The sequence below is a fragment of the Erithacus rubecula genome, assembly GCF_903797595.1.
Source record: "Erithacus rubecula genome assembly, chromosome: 6".
Taxonomy (NCBI): Eukaryota; Metazoa; Chordata; class Aves; order Passeriformes; family Muscicapidae; genus Erithacus; species Erithacus rubecula.
Window position 1 is genome coordinate 54,193,483 of NC_136688.1, and position 15,725 is coordinate 54,209,207.

Below are 15,725 nucleotides of genomic sequence, written 5' to 3' on the forward strand. Positions count from 1 at the left end.
TTAATGTTTATCTACTCCCAGTAAATACCATTTAATCTCAGTATTGATGCACTGCTTAGATCGACAGTGTCGCACATTTTTCACCAAAAGCACCAGCACTGTAATTTTCCAGATTGTCTCCAAAGACTAAATCCATAGAAGTTGTTATGGAAGCACAAATACTGCCTTTCTGCATTTTCTACAATTACTTACTGCCAAGGAGTACAGACAATATAAACTACCTGAGAGATCAGAAACGTTACATCCAAAGATACTCTGCAAGCTTTGCTCTGGTAAACACTTGGATTTACCTCTTAAGAATCTCTGCCATATTGCACTTAATTTATTCAAAATATTACACCCATGTCAGAATCAATTACTATAATGCATAACAGATAAGACCACCCTGATAATTTACTTTTTACATACATCCAGCCATCTGTCCACAATAATGTTAGCCTCATTCTCAAACGGAGGCTCCTCAAAGCTTCTCATTTTATTCAGCTGGAACTGCAGGTTTTTGCAGATCTGATTTATTTTGTCTACATCTTCAGAGTGATCATTAAATTCCTCTTTTGCCTCTTCAATCTGTGAAAAAGACCACATAGATATTTGTGAGCATATTTGTTATGATTGTTTATTCAGCAAAATATTTTTTAAATTTGCTGGGTTGATTTGCTGGGTTGTTTTGCTTAGAGAAATAACAGCATTACATAAAATAATTTATTTTACACAATCTGACAAAAGTAGGAAAGCATCCTGTGTTGTTATATCCCTGCCATGCTGACAGGAATATTTCCCTGTTAGAAATCTATATTGTTCTCTTATTGGCTGCAGAAGAGCTGAGTGGGAATATGGATAATTTATTTTTAAGAGAGTCAAAACCACAGTTTGCTTTTGTGCCAGATCCAAGGGGACTGTACATCCACACACAGAACCTTGATTACAAAGATAAACAATGCACAGTGGAATAATCTGATATACTATGATATACTATTACAGCTCTAAAATACAACCTGCATTCTGATCCCCAGATTTTGAACCATTTACCAAAAAAAGCTTAAATCCTATTTAAACACAGACACTGTCAAATATGTCACTGCCAGAAACTGAAATGTCTCTTTCTCCTACTTTCTATTTAAACACCAAGCTGCTTCTTTGTGTTTAATTGGAATGTCAGTGTTTACAAACAAGATGGAAGCTTCCTGGAAAAGAAACACTGACCTCTAGTGCTAGGCACTTTGATATTAACAGTTCTCTCCTTCTTTCCCACAGACATCCTGGGAAATTTAATCTTCCCACAGTGACCCTGCTGGGCACTGAGCTCAGGGGAGGGATGGCAGAGCTGCTCTCACAAACCAGAGCAAAGCAGAGGACTCTCCCTGCTCTCATTCTGTATAATTCTATATAACAATTCTGTATAACAAATCTGTGTAATTCTATACAACAGCACTCAAGGACATGCTTGTACTGTGGCACAGCAAGGTCAGACCACAGCTCTGGGAGTGGGAATTGCACAGCCCAGGGTGAGGAGGGAGGGCTGCTCCCAGAGAGGAGGGGCTGGCACACACAGGCAATGTCCCCCTTGAGCAGGAGCCCAGGTGATACAGGATGCCCCAAATCTCACTGGTGGGACCAAAAAGAGACTCTGCCTCAGCTAAAAGGGGCTGGCACAAGCAGACACCACCCCACTGTCTGAGGAAGACACCACTTAGATTCCTTCTTAAATTTAACCATCCTGAGTGCTATGGGTGATGCCTCACCAGAAACCCTAAAAATAGGATCTGAACAATCAGTTACATAACCCAGGATATAGGAAACCTGTGCAGTATAATGGTCATGATGGACAAGCTGCTGTTCACTAATCTGTTAACCATGGACAGCAATACCCAGTCAGCTGTATTCAGAAGCTGACTGTCAGATTTCTGACAGAAAAGGTGGAAAACTTTAAATTAAATGAAGGGGTGTCCAGCAGTACCTGCTCATTCACTATGAGTAACTCATCAAGTAATGTTAAAAGCTACTGCAAATGTTTAACTGCTGTCACAGACAGCATGGAGCAAAAGGACAAGATTTAAATTCATCTTCATACTAGATCATAGTTCTTCCATGGGGTTTGGGTATTTTTTAATTCCTCTCCACAACAAGACTTTGTTTCTCTACGAAAAACTGACTTAAATCTAGTTAAAACAATAATATAGAGTCCCTAAATGTATTTTGGAAGCCAAAGTGAAAGCAAGACCTTAACACCTGCCCTGAAGGCTGAGGGTACAAGAGCAATTCTGCAGCTGAATGCTCCCAGGAAAGGCTTTTCTTTCCTTTCCACTAAGTTCTTGCTACTCACCTTTGCTATTAGTCTGTTCAAATTCTCCTTCCCCATGTAAGAAGTTTGCTGGGAAAGCACAATCTCCTGTTTCTGGATGATGCTGGTCAGACTTGTTTTGCAGCTTTGATACTGCTTCAGGAGCTCCAGAACCCTTGCACACTGCTCCTGGCTATTAAAAAGAGATGTATTATTTATGGCCTAAGCACAAACCTGCAGCCTCAACCTCCTGTCTGCTTCCTTCTCCAATATTCACACACGTGGGGAGTTTCACAACTATGTCTGGATGAGAGAAAAGGAGTGATGAACTGCACCATTCTTAAATCCTGCAATAATGTGTGATACCTGTGTGGTGTCCAGACAGTTTGTGCAATCAGAAATGCCCTTCACCATCCTATGTCTCTGATCCACATTAAACTGTGATGAGCAGTTGTGTCCATATGATCCTCTCCACCAGAAAGGTGAGCTCAGTAAACTGAAATACCACATGCAGCAGACAGGGGACATCAGCCCATCCTTCAATGGGCTATGAAAACAGGTTACTCCCACCTGTGCAAGCCATGAGATTTAACCAGAACTGTGCCAGTCTATGCAAAGCCTCTGGGCATCTTCAAAAAACACATTTGAAGCACAGATGCCCTGAGCAATTAACCATTGCCTAGCCCAGTCCTCACTCTCACAGAATTATCAAAGCAAGCTCCCTTTATTTTGCTGATAAGAGACTGTTTTCCCAGCTGTCCTTTTCCATTTCTTTCAGTTTGTCTTTTTTTTTCAGTGTGCTGGCAAGAAATTCACAGCAAATACAGAAGATGCATCATTCCCAGCAGCAGCCAGGCTTTTCTTCTGGATGCCAATTAAGTCCAACTCATCACTGCATACCTGCTAAATGATGGGACTGTGATGTTTTAAAAATATGCAAAATTCATGAGCTTTGGCTGCAAACTTCCATATGTAATTCTTGGTTTAATGATAGTTTACATCTCCACTGTACCTTTAAACTATGGTCTGGGGTTTTTTTCTGTTTGATTTCACAAGCAAACCTCTTACTTGGAACAATATTACTTTAAAATGCAATTTTCCTCCTTACCATTCAGCAAGCAAGAACTTTGTATCCTCCCATAACCTCTCTGTAACTCTGCACTGCTCATTTGCTTCCTCTGCTTTCTCCTCATCGATCTGTGGGAGCTTGTTAGCAATTTCTTGCATAGGTTTCATTTCAGCAGCAGCACGATCCAATTCCTTTTCCAATTCTGTTAATGATTTTATCCTTTATTAGAAAAAAAATGAAATACAGCCTTATATTAAAGTAAGCCTTTGATTTGGTTCACAATGTAATTATTAAGTTCCCTAGAAATTCATCCTGAGCTCCATATATTGTATTAAATGACATAATAAAAAGTTTAATTTGATCTTCAATTCATGTAATCTGACACAGGCCCTCAGATGAGTTATGCTGACCTCAGCACTGTGAGAAAATAATCCAAATTCTGAAGGGCAGTTGGGTCTGTATGAACACAGTGAAACAAATTTGTATTAAAAGGCAAGTGCAGTCTGTCCATCTTACACTGCAGAGTTTCAGATCAGGTGCATCAGTGCCCAGCAAGGGCATCCATCTCCCTGTTTGATTGTTTTCTTACTGAAAATTAAGATCACAATAACCAATCTCCTACTTTTTCTTCCTCCATGCAGCTTCAAACACACATATATACAGAAGTTTGAAAGTAAAAAATAAAAATGGAGAAGTCTTCCTTTACTAGGCTGTGATGGAACAAATAAAACAAACTCACAGCTTCTCTCAATGTTCCACAGATACTTCAAATTTCAGTGCTCTCCTGCAGAGGGACCCAGGCTGACTCCACTGAAATTATGAAATCAAAAGAGCTTTAAAAATTAATTCACCTTTTTTGAATAGCTGGAATTGTTGGATCCTTCAAGCCTATTTTGTTAATTCTGTCACGTAGATCCTGAATGTTTTTAAGGAGTTCACTGCTTTTTCTGGAAAATGCCTTGTATAAGTCTTTTTCTTCTGTAAGCACTTGCTCACTTGAGGGATCATAAACTGCATTTAGCTCTTTATCTAAAGTCAGAACAAGGTTTTTACAGCAAGACTTTCTGCCACATTCAGCATCTTCCAAACAGATATTAGCAGTTTTCAGGCGTTCATCCAAACATTTAGCCTCTTCTGCCAGATGAGAAACTTCTTGTGCAGCCTCTCTCAAAGCTTCTCCCTGTATTTCAGGTTGATCTGGGGGACATTTGATGGAAGACTGGATCTTTCTCAGGGAGGCCATAAAAGCTTCCACATCTTTAAGGACTGTGTCACGGATCTCCAATTTATGGCCCATTTCCTCAAGCTGTTTTTGACAGTAAATCATAATTTTGCTTGCAGCTTGCAGGTCTATTGGATTACATTCATGCCTTGGTGAACTGTCTAGGTCTTGTTTTAATTGTTTGCACACTTCAGTCTGTTCTAATATGGATCTCTGCAGCCCCTGAAATTTAGAGAATGACCAAAAGTGTTAGCAAGTGAAAGAAAACACATCCTGCATTCAAGCTGAACCTATGACTGAAAAATAATTTATAATAGCAGTAAAAAAATATGCTAAAAAGGGTGGTTAAGATAGAAAACCTATTCTGGATGGCAGTGGAGGGAAGGAAAAAGAACAAAATAATCACATCAAATGGTATTCCACACACAGAGAATTTGATCAGCACTACAGAAAGCTTGAGACTCCTTCCAACAATCAAACAAGGAGCAGAGAGAGATGATCATAGCTCTGGTACTGAAAGCAGTGGGTCTCACAGCAGGACATCAGTCAGAGCAGATGCATTCATTACTCTGCCACCTTTTCAGTTCTTTATGCTATACTTTTGGAGCAGACTTCCATGCATTTAAAAATCTCTTGGTGCAACCTGCAGGGTCTCTGGTTATAGCCCTCAAAAAGAAGCATGTCAGGTTGTGAAAGCCCAGCTGTGCAGAGAGCTGAGCAAAAATTCTGGGTCCTTGCAGCCAAAACTGGTCAGAGTACACATGCTCTCTGCTCTAGAGCTTGAGAGACCTAAACCCTAATTCATTGGAGAGCCAAGGGCAGACAAATGCAAACTTTCAGTTCTGTGTAGATGTCAGTGTGCTCAGCCCAGAGGGCAAGCCAAGAACAGAACAGAACTCACCCTGCCCACTGGGCCTGGGCATCAGATATTGACAGCAGGTGAACAACTTCTGCACCCACACTGAGCTTCCAAACCCATCCTGAGCTGTGCTCAGGCACTGCAGCAGATGTGACACAAGGTAGCTTGGCTGAGCTCATAAATTAACAGCACATTAAGTGCACAGCTCCACACAGTGATACAAGGCCAGGTGGGAACACACAAACCTGCATCAAAAGGAATCCTAACCTACAATGAAATGTTCACAACAATGGCTTTTGCAGCAGAACCTACTGAGGGTCCCTGGCTGGCTCTACAGGACCAATAATGTTTAAAACACAGGAACTAAAATGCTGTTACAGTTTTTAGAAGGTTTGGGAAGTCTTGTCAGCAGCCTCAACCTCCTGAGTGAAAATCCCATAAAGTTTTCCACTTCCTAGATATTAAAACCTATCCTTGCTAAGGTGTGGTCTCTGCAACTTCCCTTACCTCCAGCTCACTATGAGCAAGGTCATTGTCCTTCAGATTAAACTGATGGATGTACTTCTTCTTCAGCCACTGATTTAATAATTCACAGAGAATGGTGCATTGATTTTCAATTGGCTGAACAATTTCCACAACAGTCCTTAAAGAGTTCACTCTGCAAGAAAGGTAACAAAATATGAACTGGGAAAACAAGCTAGAAAAGACACTCAGTATTTTTAAGCACAAAAAGCCATAGAAATAAATGTAACTGTCTAACAGATCTAATCCTCCCCCTCCTGAGGTCAGATGAGTTTTTTCTCTGATTAAGGAGAAAAGCAATGTGAATCACTGTGAATTTAACCAAAAGATGAAAGGAAATAACAGCAGCATATTGAAATATTGCACAGATATGTAACAAAGATCTGTCTCTGTCCTTCTTGGGAAGACTCACACTATCTTCCATGTATATATGAATAAAGAAAAATTAAGAACAGCTTAATTTTTTGCAATGAAGAAAAGGTTAAAAATGTGCAGCTCTTTGCTACAACACACACCATCCCCTTCAAAACACACACCCTTAGTTACAATTCCTTAGCTAATGCCATGAAGTGTTATTTTGTACCTGGTACTTATAACATCTTGCAGTTCTTTCCACTCGCCTTGCAGCTTGTTCCTTGCCTCAGAGAGAGCAGCCTGCTGCATTTCAGCCACAAGATTTTCTAAGGCAGATGAGATGTTTTCCAGTTGTCTCCAACTAGAACTGATTTCATTGTTGATTATTCCCTAGAAGACAAGCAGTTTTAATGTATTAATATGGTCTTGTATTTCTCAGTGGACAGTCCTGAAAACTACAGTCACCAGAGTCTCTAGACAAACAGTGAAAACATTATCTGAAACTATGAGTATCTATTTCCTTTTTCCCCTTCAAGACTCAATTTTTAGCTGCATGCAAACCTCCAGTAACTTTTTATGGTAATAATTTCCATGTCAGATATATGCCTTGGCTACATTTTATAAAAGGTTCAATAAATAATGGGCCAGGCAGTCTTACTACAAGAATGAAAATATCTCCACCTAGCTATGTTCAGAAGAAAAACAAATGTAGAACTGAATCAAGTTCTGAGATTCTTGATAAGGCTTTGTAGTCCTTCCAAGAAAGACCATGAAAAATTGCAGTAATAAACTTTTGAACATCAACTCTGTGCCTTTTGTTGTTGCTCTAAGTATCTCACAGACCTAACCAAGTCATGCATCCTGGAGAAGTTCTGTTGTGCACAAACACCACTTGCTGGTCCAGCTCTGACTCCTGCAGCCCTGGCCATGTCTGCTGACAAAAAAATCTCCTTTCTGCAGTTATTTCCCCATTACACCTATTTCAGTCTGCAGACAACAAACTCTTTCTCCTTTCAGCACCACCTGCAAAATTCCACTGCTAGGCAGCAATGCAGTTCTGCTGAATCCTAAATCCTTGATTTCCCTTCTGGCAATGTATGTAACAGAGAAGTGAGTGCTCCGCATGAGGAAAGATTTAGGCACCAGGTATATTTTCAAAAGATGAATACTTGCCTCTAGTTCAAGCAGCTTAGTCAGAAGGCATGAAGTGCCTTTTATTTCATCAGTGAAGCCAGATGCTACTTTGTCTCTGCTGAGTCGTAGAAGTTCCTCCAGGTTACTTTTTTGTGTGTTAAAGCTAAGGAAAGATGCAAACACTTTCAGAGAGAATATTACTTTTAATAAAATGGAACATCTCGGGGTATGGAATTCACTGACCAATAGAGTACTATAAAAAACTAAGCTCAATCTATTGCAAAAACATATTTTAAGTCCAAAATGAATGAATAATGCATAAAATGAGCAACATATTAAAGATATTGCTCACATGGCTAATTTTCAAGTCTAAATGCCAGCCTGCATTCTCTAAATTCAATTTTATGAATGTAAAAATATCAGTTCTCTAAAAAATTTGACACGTTTCTTTATTTTGCAATATTTGAAGTTATTAACATGGCAGATGCAGACTTTCCTTGCCCAAGAAAAGAAGTAAAACATTCACAGCTAAAAATGTTCTTGCTACAGAATCCTAATGTTTGAACCATTTAGTTACTGTAGTGCTTCCTTATTAATTACAGATTAACATTTAGCAAACTGTAGTAGTAAAAAAGAAAAGGGTTCTGCATAGCAAAAGTGCACCTTATGTTTGGTACATACAATTAATTTGTGAGTTAATTTGTCTAGCATAGCATCATATCTTAACAATCACACATTTTTCCTTTAAAAATTACCTCTCTAACAAAGTTGGTATGGATGAATCACTGTCTTCCTCAAACTTGTCTGCACAGCTTTCTCCATTGTGATGTTTCACATCTGGGTCCAAAATTGTATCTGCAGCAGGTCTTGAGGTCTGAGTGAAAATAAAAAGATGACAGTGACATCATGTAATACACAGCAAAGCTTAACAGTGATCTGTGAGCTCCTGAAGGAAGGAATTGTTTGGTGTGTCCCAAAGGAGATGAGAGATGTCATTCACAAATACAGAATGTGTTTAAAACCAGCCATGAGCCCAGAGCAAATTTCTGAATCCTTGAAGCCAGCTCATTTTATTCATTTCACAGATACAGAAAAATGCCTCCAACTCTTCACTCATCTTGCTCTGTCCTCTGAAAATTGTTCATATTACTGGGACACCATGGGGGATTTTCACTTGAACACAGCTTCCCACATGACCCTTCCACCTGAAAATTACTTTTTTTGGAAAATATCATTCCAGGCTGGAGGCTCACATTCCTCAGGATGCCCAGCACTGTTGCTTGCATGTTAATTTCTAATATTTACTTAGTCTACATTCACAGGCACAATGGGGTTTTGATTTCTGACCAGAGGCCCAAGGTCTTAGCACAATAAAAACAGTAAGAGAAATAAACACTTTTTCCTTGGCAATGACCTCCCTTTCACAGAGCACTGTTATCCAACAGTAAATCTGGACTTCTTACCTCCTGTACCATAAGGCTCTCAAGCTGTGGAGAAGAACCAGACTCTTCTCCATTCTCAGAAGCCATAATGGAATTCCTACAAGAACAAAATATGAAATAAAAAGGGAAAAGACAAATCCTAGCTCAAGGTTTAAAATAGTGCAGCTGTGATGAAGGGTAGCCAAACATTGCACTTGCCAGTTTATGAAACTTAATACTAAGAGTTTAAATGCACAGCTGGCCTCAGTAATGCACATAGTAATGTACTACCAAAATACACTGGAGTATCCCAAAATTTATGTGGGAAAATGATTTCTATGAAGCTACAACACACCATGACTGAGCCACCCACCCTTTCTGAGCAGACTGTCCTTTTCCAACACGAGCCAGCAGTGCTGTGTAAGTGTCTGCCACCATTTGTTGAACCTTTTCAAGCCTTTTTTCACAGTCTGCAGTGAGTGCCTGTATCCCTGGGATAGTTTCTTCTGAGAGTCTTGCCAATGTTTTAAGGTCTTCCAAAGTCTTGTTAAGCTCCTTCATGCTGCCTTCATGTGAAAAAAAGGCCTAAACAAAGAAAAAAACAATATAATAAGCCCATGTTAAGACATGAGGATAAGAAATTATTCTCACTTTTTTTTATACTTCCATTATCTTCTTGGTTGAGTGCTCTTAAAAGTCTAAGCTGCCAAACCAAGAAACACACACTGATTTTCTCTTGGTTCTTTCTAAAACAGAGCCAGAAAGTAAATTGGGATTTCTGGAGACATGCTCCCAACCATATTCACAAGACTACACTGACCCTTGCTCAATTTTGAAATTCATTATGCTCTGTAATTTTTAACTTTGGTCCCAAGTCTTCTTCACCTTGACACCAGGTAGACATGACCATCCAACTACAGAAAAAGTAGAATATTTTAAAATATGCCTTGTCAATTATTATACTTTCTAGGGTGAATTCAAGATATACTAAAAATCTGGGGGAAAATGGAAAAAAGGATACCACTTATTTAACAAGGGGTTAATTCTAAAAGTCTGCAAGAACATTAATATCTGCATTAAAAAAAGGTAAAGAAATAATTTTGGTGGCCTCTTTGCTCTGTGCTTACCTAACACAGAGCACAAGGGCCCTGCTCCACAGATACTGAACCTGAAAAGAAGGAATAAGGACAGCAAAGCATTCACAGAGAGGCAGAAAAGGAGTGTGCCATGTACCTCATGTTCCTTGAGGAGCCCTTTGGTTTTATCCATACTTAGGAGTTTCTTCTCTTTGCCTAACTGCTTACTGATTTTTTTTAAAGTCGCATTAAATTTCTTTTTTTCCCTTTCCACTATGAGCTGGACATAGGATACAATTTCCTGATGAACTGCCTGCAAAATACAAAACACGTTCCCATGAGATAGTGAGACAGTCACACAGCAAGTAAAAACATCAGAACATACTGTGACTAGAAAAAAATTGGTTTTCAAAGATGCCAGACCAGACAGTGGATTCTCACTGCTGCATCCTCACCTCCCATCTCCTACGAACATCATCTTCCACCACCAGCTCCTCATGATCAGATGAAATACCTTTCAGTTGTTCAGCTGCTTTCAAAAATTTGTCAAGAACTTTATTGTCCAGAGCATTAAAAGCTTCCTAAAAAAAAAAAAAAATCCAGAACTGAATGTAAGTTATTTAACTAACAAAATTGCATCAGTAGCATGTAAAACCTGTGAATAAATCAATGTACACATTACACATATGGGGTGTGTGGTTCTGGTGTGGGTGGGTACAAGGGCATTCTCCATCCCTGCTTATCTGCAAAAGGTTGCAGTATCAGTGAATGCTTTATGGAGAAAAGCAGGTGCTGTTCTTTTAACTTTTAAGGGAAAATTTGGAACCAAAGACAAAAGATTAAGGTTGCTGAACTCTGCCTTTTCCCAAGGGAATACATGAGAACTGTCCCAGGCTGTCAGCAGGTGGGTGAAAGGTCTCCATCAGCACCATGGGACCCTCCAGGATGCCTGGAATGAGGCTCTGTGCCCCTCCTGGTCACCCAGCTCTCTCTCTCTCTGCCAGAAACAAGTTTTGGGCACTTCCATTTCCAACATCCCTTTCAGAAATCCTCATTTTGAGACAGGACATTTTATTTACCAAATACCCTCTGGGAAAAAGGAGATTCAGAATTTATAATAACCTGCCTAAGAATTCAGGCATGTCATTCTTGATGGGAAGCTTAATTATTGATCAGGCAAAAAAGAAAAAAAAATAGCTATAGTTCTGAAAATGAGTTCTGATGGAGTAATTTAGGTCAGGGCACTGAATAACCTGCCATATAGATTTATGTTTCTTCATTCAAGTTGTCTGCCTAGTTAATAAACTGCTAAATCAGAAAACTGAGCAAAGCATTAACAGCTACCAAAAAAAAGTCAGTATTTTTCTTACTTCAGATTCTTAGAGACTACATAGCCCTCAGAAGTACTCAAATTCAGCTGGTTCAGAACACAAACCTACCTTATATCTTGAAACACATTCTTCAGGACTTAATTTTTGACTGACAAGTTGCACAGCCTTGGAAATTGAGGCCTCAAGTTCTTTCTGGGATTCTTCAAAATTGAGCAAAGTCTCCTTCTCTGAGGGTCTTTTCTCAGATTTGGACAAGATGTTGTTCAGGTCACCCATGACAGCCTTAGAAGAAAGAGACTTTTCAGAACACACCCCAGTGTCAGTAATTAGATAAAGCTATTGCTTCATAACATCACTCAAGTTTTTCAAGTTGAGATACTGATCTTGGAAATGTTCCAGATTTTGCCCTGACAAGAGTCTGGGAGACTGATTCCAATACTATAGAAGCTTTTCTAACTTACATGACTGACAAAGAGTCTTCCTTATTCCATAATGCTAAAATTAGAGATATCTGTGTGTTTGTGAGTACCTCTACTTTGTCTCTGGCTTCTTTAATTCGTGCCTCCAGCCCAGTGGTGTGAGAATGCTGCTGAAACCCCTGACTTGAAACATTCTGCATCAGGGATTGCAACATCTCTTCTGCTGCCACAACTTGGTCTTGGCATGAGGATCCTCTTGCAGCCAAACTCTGGATGAACAAAAAAGCATGAGAAGCCTTTACAAGTGTTTATTTGTCTTTTTGTATAAACAGAGTGAAAAAGCCAGCCTTGATCACAGATAGTTGATACATGGTAAAGGAAAGCCTTTTATTCCAGTTATGGTCAGTGTACTGCACTGTAAAATCTCTGTGTGGAGAAAAAGAAATTTGCTGCCATCCACAGGGGGATTCTGTTTGCTGAAGTAATTTCTTTCTGTCAGTGCAATACCTCCAGTGCCTTTGCCACAGAGCCAATTAGATGTGTTTTTAAAATGTGCTCTGCCATCCAAGCAGCTTCCCAAATGAAACCACACATTTGGATGTGCATCACCTGACCATGAAGTCATCCAAAAGCCAGCACATAGCAAGGCTCAGATTTTCTTGTGGTATTCAGTACTGCAAGGCAGGAAGCAGCTGGGTGTTTTGCATGCAGGAGCAGCATGCCACGTTTGAATATTTATCATGAAAAGTCATTATCAGAGCTGTTTCGATCTATGAATATTCAACACATTTCTCCTGTTTGAAGTTGTCAATTAGCATTCTCCTAATGATAATCAGAGCTTTATTCTGCATCTTGACCTACTGTACTGCAGGTAAGGAGTGACCTGATCTCTCCTGCTTCCAGACATGGAGATACAATGCCAACACATGTTTGGAGGAAACAGGGTGCCCTTTGTTAATTCATGTTTTTTTAACAAACTAGAGCCACACTGCAAAATAAGGCTTATTTTATAAACATATGCCTGTGATTACAAAAAATGAACAGATCCTTTTCATCTCTCACACTCCCAAATCTGTCAGCTTAACACTGTGCAAGGAGGCACAAAGCAACAGGAAACAAACAGAGATTCTGGTGCACAGTTACTGTACATAAATTAAATGAAATAAAGAGCATTTCTGTTTATTGACAGCAGTTACACAAAGAAGTTCCAAAGAAATCTCCTGGTTGTCACCTTCACCCCATTAGGTTACACAGGCACTGTTGCAGAAGTAGTAAAGGCAACATAAGACAGTGCTTCAACTTTTTCATTGCAAAGCCTGACATGTTTGCTCTCACCTTCACTGGCAGGTGAAGAAAACAAATCAGACTTTGTATTGAAGCTGCTGAGTTATATACACAGATTTTCACCTGCCATCTGCTGGGAGCTGGGGGTAATCCCAGGCACAGAGACATGGAAAAACAATAGTGACTAGTAGAATTTCTTGTTAGAAATTAATTTGTGCTTTGTAGATATTTAGAACAACTGCCTGTGAGATTCCCAAATTACACCATGTGCTGCTGAAAATACTTCAAGTATCCCAGCTTTTGATGGGTAGGCCTTGAATACAGCCAAGGTGTCCCAAGAAGTCCTGCATGATGAGGGGAACTACTCAAATTGGCAACTTGCAGAGTTCCTGTCTGCTCCAAGTGCTGTGCTGGACAGGAGTAATTAATATCACTCAACAACAAGCTGCTGATCAGTGGCACCAACAGCATTTCATTGGCACCTGCTTGTCATCTGGACACACTGATTGTGGAAAATTCACTCACAGCTCATTTGGGAGAGATCCTGAGAAATAACAAGGCACAAGCACTGTCTTGACTTTTTACAAGTGATACAGCACAAAATCCACATTAATTTCTGCTTCACTGACGATGCCTCATTTTACCCCGGATACAAATCTGTGCTGCAAGATGAGAATCTGAGGAACAAGTATTTTAAGCAGCATTTTCACCTGCAAATGTTCTTCCATCTCAGGTTCCACAGGCTCCTCCTGACTGATCTTGCTAAGCAGATGTCCCATCTCTGCTGCCCAGCTCTCCACCCCTCCAAGCAGCTCTTCAATTTTCTCCAGGCTCCCTGGAAGCTCTGTGGCCTTTTCAGCAGCATTTGTGCTCTCTTCTCCAAGCTATCAACAAAGAGCAGGGTAAGATGTTCATTCCCATCCTCTCCCCATTGCCCCCCTCCAACACAGTCACCAGCTGGGTCACTCCCCAGCTTTAGCACCCAACAGGGATCAAAGGAGAAATAAATGCCAAATATATTGGCAAATAAACCATGTGAGGCTCAGTTCCCCAGCCTGAGGGCAGGTGGGACAGCACAAGCTGTGCCCATGTGGCCTGTCCCCTTGTCCCCTCCCCTATAAGCAGCCACACCACTATGGAGAAAAACTCCTGGGCTGCAGCATTGCCCAGCCCACACCAGGGAATTGTCCAAGAGAACAGCAGCTGGTGCTGGTCAAATCAAGATCAGGAAGTGTACTGACAGTTTAATGGTACTGGCAGTCACAGGCCAGAGCTCAAGCACTTGGTCTTGTATTTTATATTAAAAAATATATATAATATATATGATAGTCATAATGTCCAGAGCAATGCCACAAAAATAACTCAGAAAATCCTTCTTGCACCTTACTCCTCTGATTTCTCAATATATTTCTTTGAAGCATCTCTTATTAAGAGTTTTTCTAGCAAACTCTGGATTTCCCTAACCCTCTGATTGCTTCCTTTGATTTTATTGCATTCTCACTAAGCTCATCTCCTACAAAAATGTAGCAGTAATCTTTTGCCATGGTTGACTGTCACAGCAGTACCTTTAGTAAATGTCAGTGAAAGGCCCAACTCAGAAAATTAAGAGTTCTAATATTCCCAGACAGAGTAAAAATGTCATTCTTGTGAAAGCATTCTAGGAAATATAAGATGTAAAACATTAGGCAGGTTTAGGGATTTACAGAAGCTTAAAAACCTGTCAAGTGAGCTGGAGAAAAGTTGCACAACCTTAGAAATATCTGTGCAGCAATAATTACTTTCTACTATATAAGACAGAGACTGCAAAACTTAGCACAAGCTAAATTGATTACTTCCACCCCTAGAACTGAATTAAGAGCTTTGTTCTGCAATAAGATTTCCTTTTATAAGTGCTTTTAAGATTTCAATTTAAAAACTGAACATTTTCCATCCTGTTATAATGAGAATTTAACTGAATCAAAGACTAAAGAATGGCATACTGCTGTGTACTCTCTGTTCCTCAAGCTCTAAAACTGGAAACCTTGAGCTGACAAAGACTGATCAATCTCTGATTAGCAAGCTGGTAGTCAGAAAAGATGACTTTGAAGGCATGGCACAGAGCAATAGTAACTTGTAACTCACAAAGTGTGTTCTCTTGATGAACTTTGCCCATCTCCTGTTCAATTTCTTCAGCTCTTTGGCAATGTTTGATCCAACTTGCTCTTTGCTGACTTCAATGAGATGGTTTCCAGCTTCATTTAAGGAACCGTGAATGGAATTCCTCTTTGCCAGGATCTCAGCAGAGATCTAGACAGAGGCATTGAAACCATTTAAACATGATTCAACATGACCCTGTCAAACATTTATTTCCAGAATTAAAAGCAGAAAAGCAACAACACCAGCCACTCTGAGATCTAATGTTTTTCTTTCAGGAGGCTTCAAAGTATTTCTGTTTGTCAAAGAGAAATCCAGCCAAGTACCTCTTTTGGATCCTCATTTCTGTTGTCTTCCAGCCATGTCTTTAGTAAGTGAATGTTTTCTGTGTAATTACTCCAGGAGGACAGGACTTTCTGCAGGGTGATGTTTACATTGGAAATATACTCTCTACAAGAAGAAATCTTTGACTCCACCGTCTTCAAAAGTTTGCTGATTTCTTGGGGATCTCCAGCTAGGACATGGAATAGGGATTATTGTTGTACATTTGGAAACAGAGTTAATTAAAAGAAGCACTGTTTACATGGAACAGTAGAGGGAATTAAAATTGGTGGCAGCAC

The 15,725-nt window shown here is 39.8% G+C and overlaps 1 protein-coding gene across 1 annotated transcript in view; it reads right to left on the reverse strand.

The window, feature by feature from the left end:
• The window catches only part of SYNE2 (spectrin repeat containing nuclear envelope protein 2), a 171,233-nt gene that overhangs the window by 116,100 nt on the left and 39,408 nt on the right, over nt 1-15,725 (reverse strand). The window contains exons 16-32 of the mRNA XM_079308247.1: nt 15,432-15,619; nt 15,094-15,258; nt 13,683-13,856; nt 11,799-11,957; nt 11,378-11,551; nt 10,394-10,519; nt 10,096-10,251; nt 9,236-9,447; nt 8,905-8,980; nt 8,197-8,315; nt 7,481-7,604; nt 6,537-6,697; nt 5,939-6,089; nt 4,202-4,794; nt 3,390-3,569; nt 2,324-2,474; nt 409-567 (exon numbers count right to left, since the gene is read on the reverse strand). Of these exons, the coding sequence (XP_079164373.1) occupies nt 409-567; nt 2,324-2,474; nt 3,390-3,569; nt 4,202-4,794; nt 5,939-6,089; nt 6,537-6,697; nt 7,481-7,604; nt 8,197-8,315; nt 8,905-8,980; nt 9,236-9,447; nt 10,096-10,251; nt 10,394-10,519; nt 11,378-11,551; nt 11,799-11,957; nt 13,683-13,856; nt 15,094-15,258; nt 15,432-15,619 (3,068 nt within the window). The remainder of the gene's footprint in view (nt 1-408; nt 568-2,323; nt 2,475-3,389; nt 3,570-4,201; nt 4,795-5,938; nt 6,090-6,536; nt 6,698-7,480; nt 7,605-8,196; nt 8,316-8,904; nt 8,981-9,235; nt 9,448-10,095; nt 10,252-10,393; nt 10,520-11,377; nt 11,552-11,798; nt 11,958-13,682; nt 13,857-15,093; nt 15,259-15,431; nt 15,620-15,725) is intronic.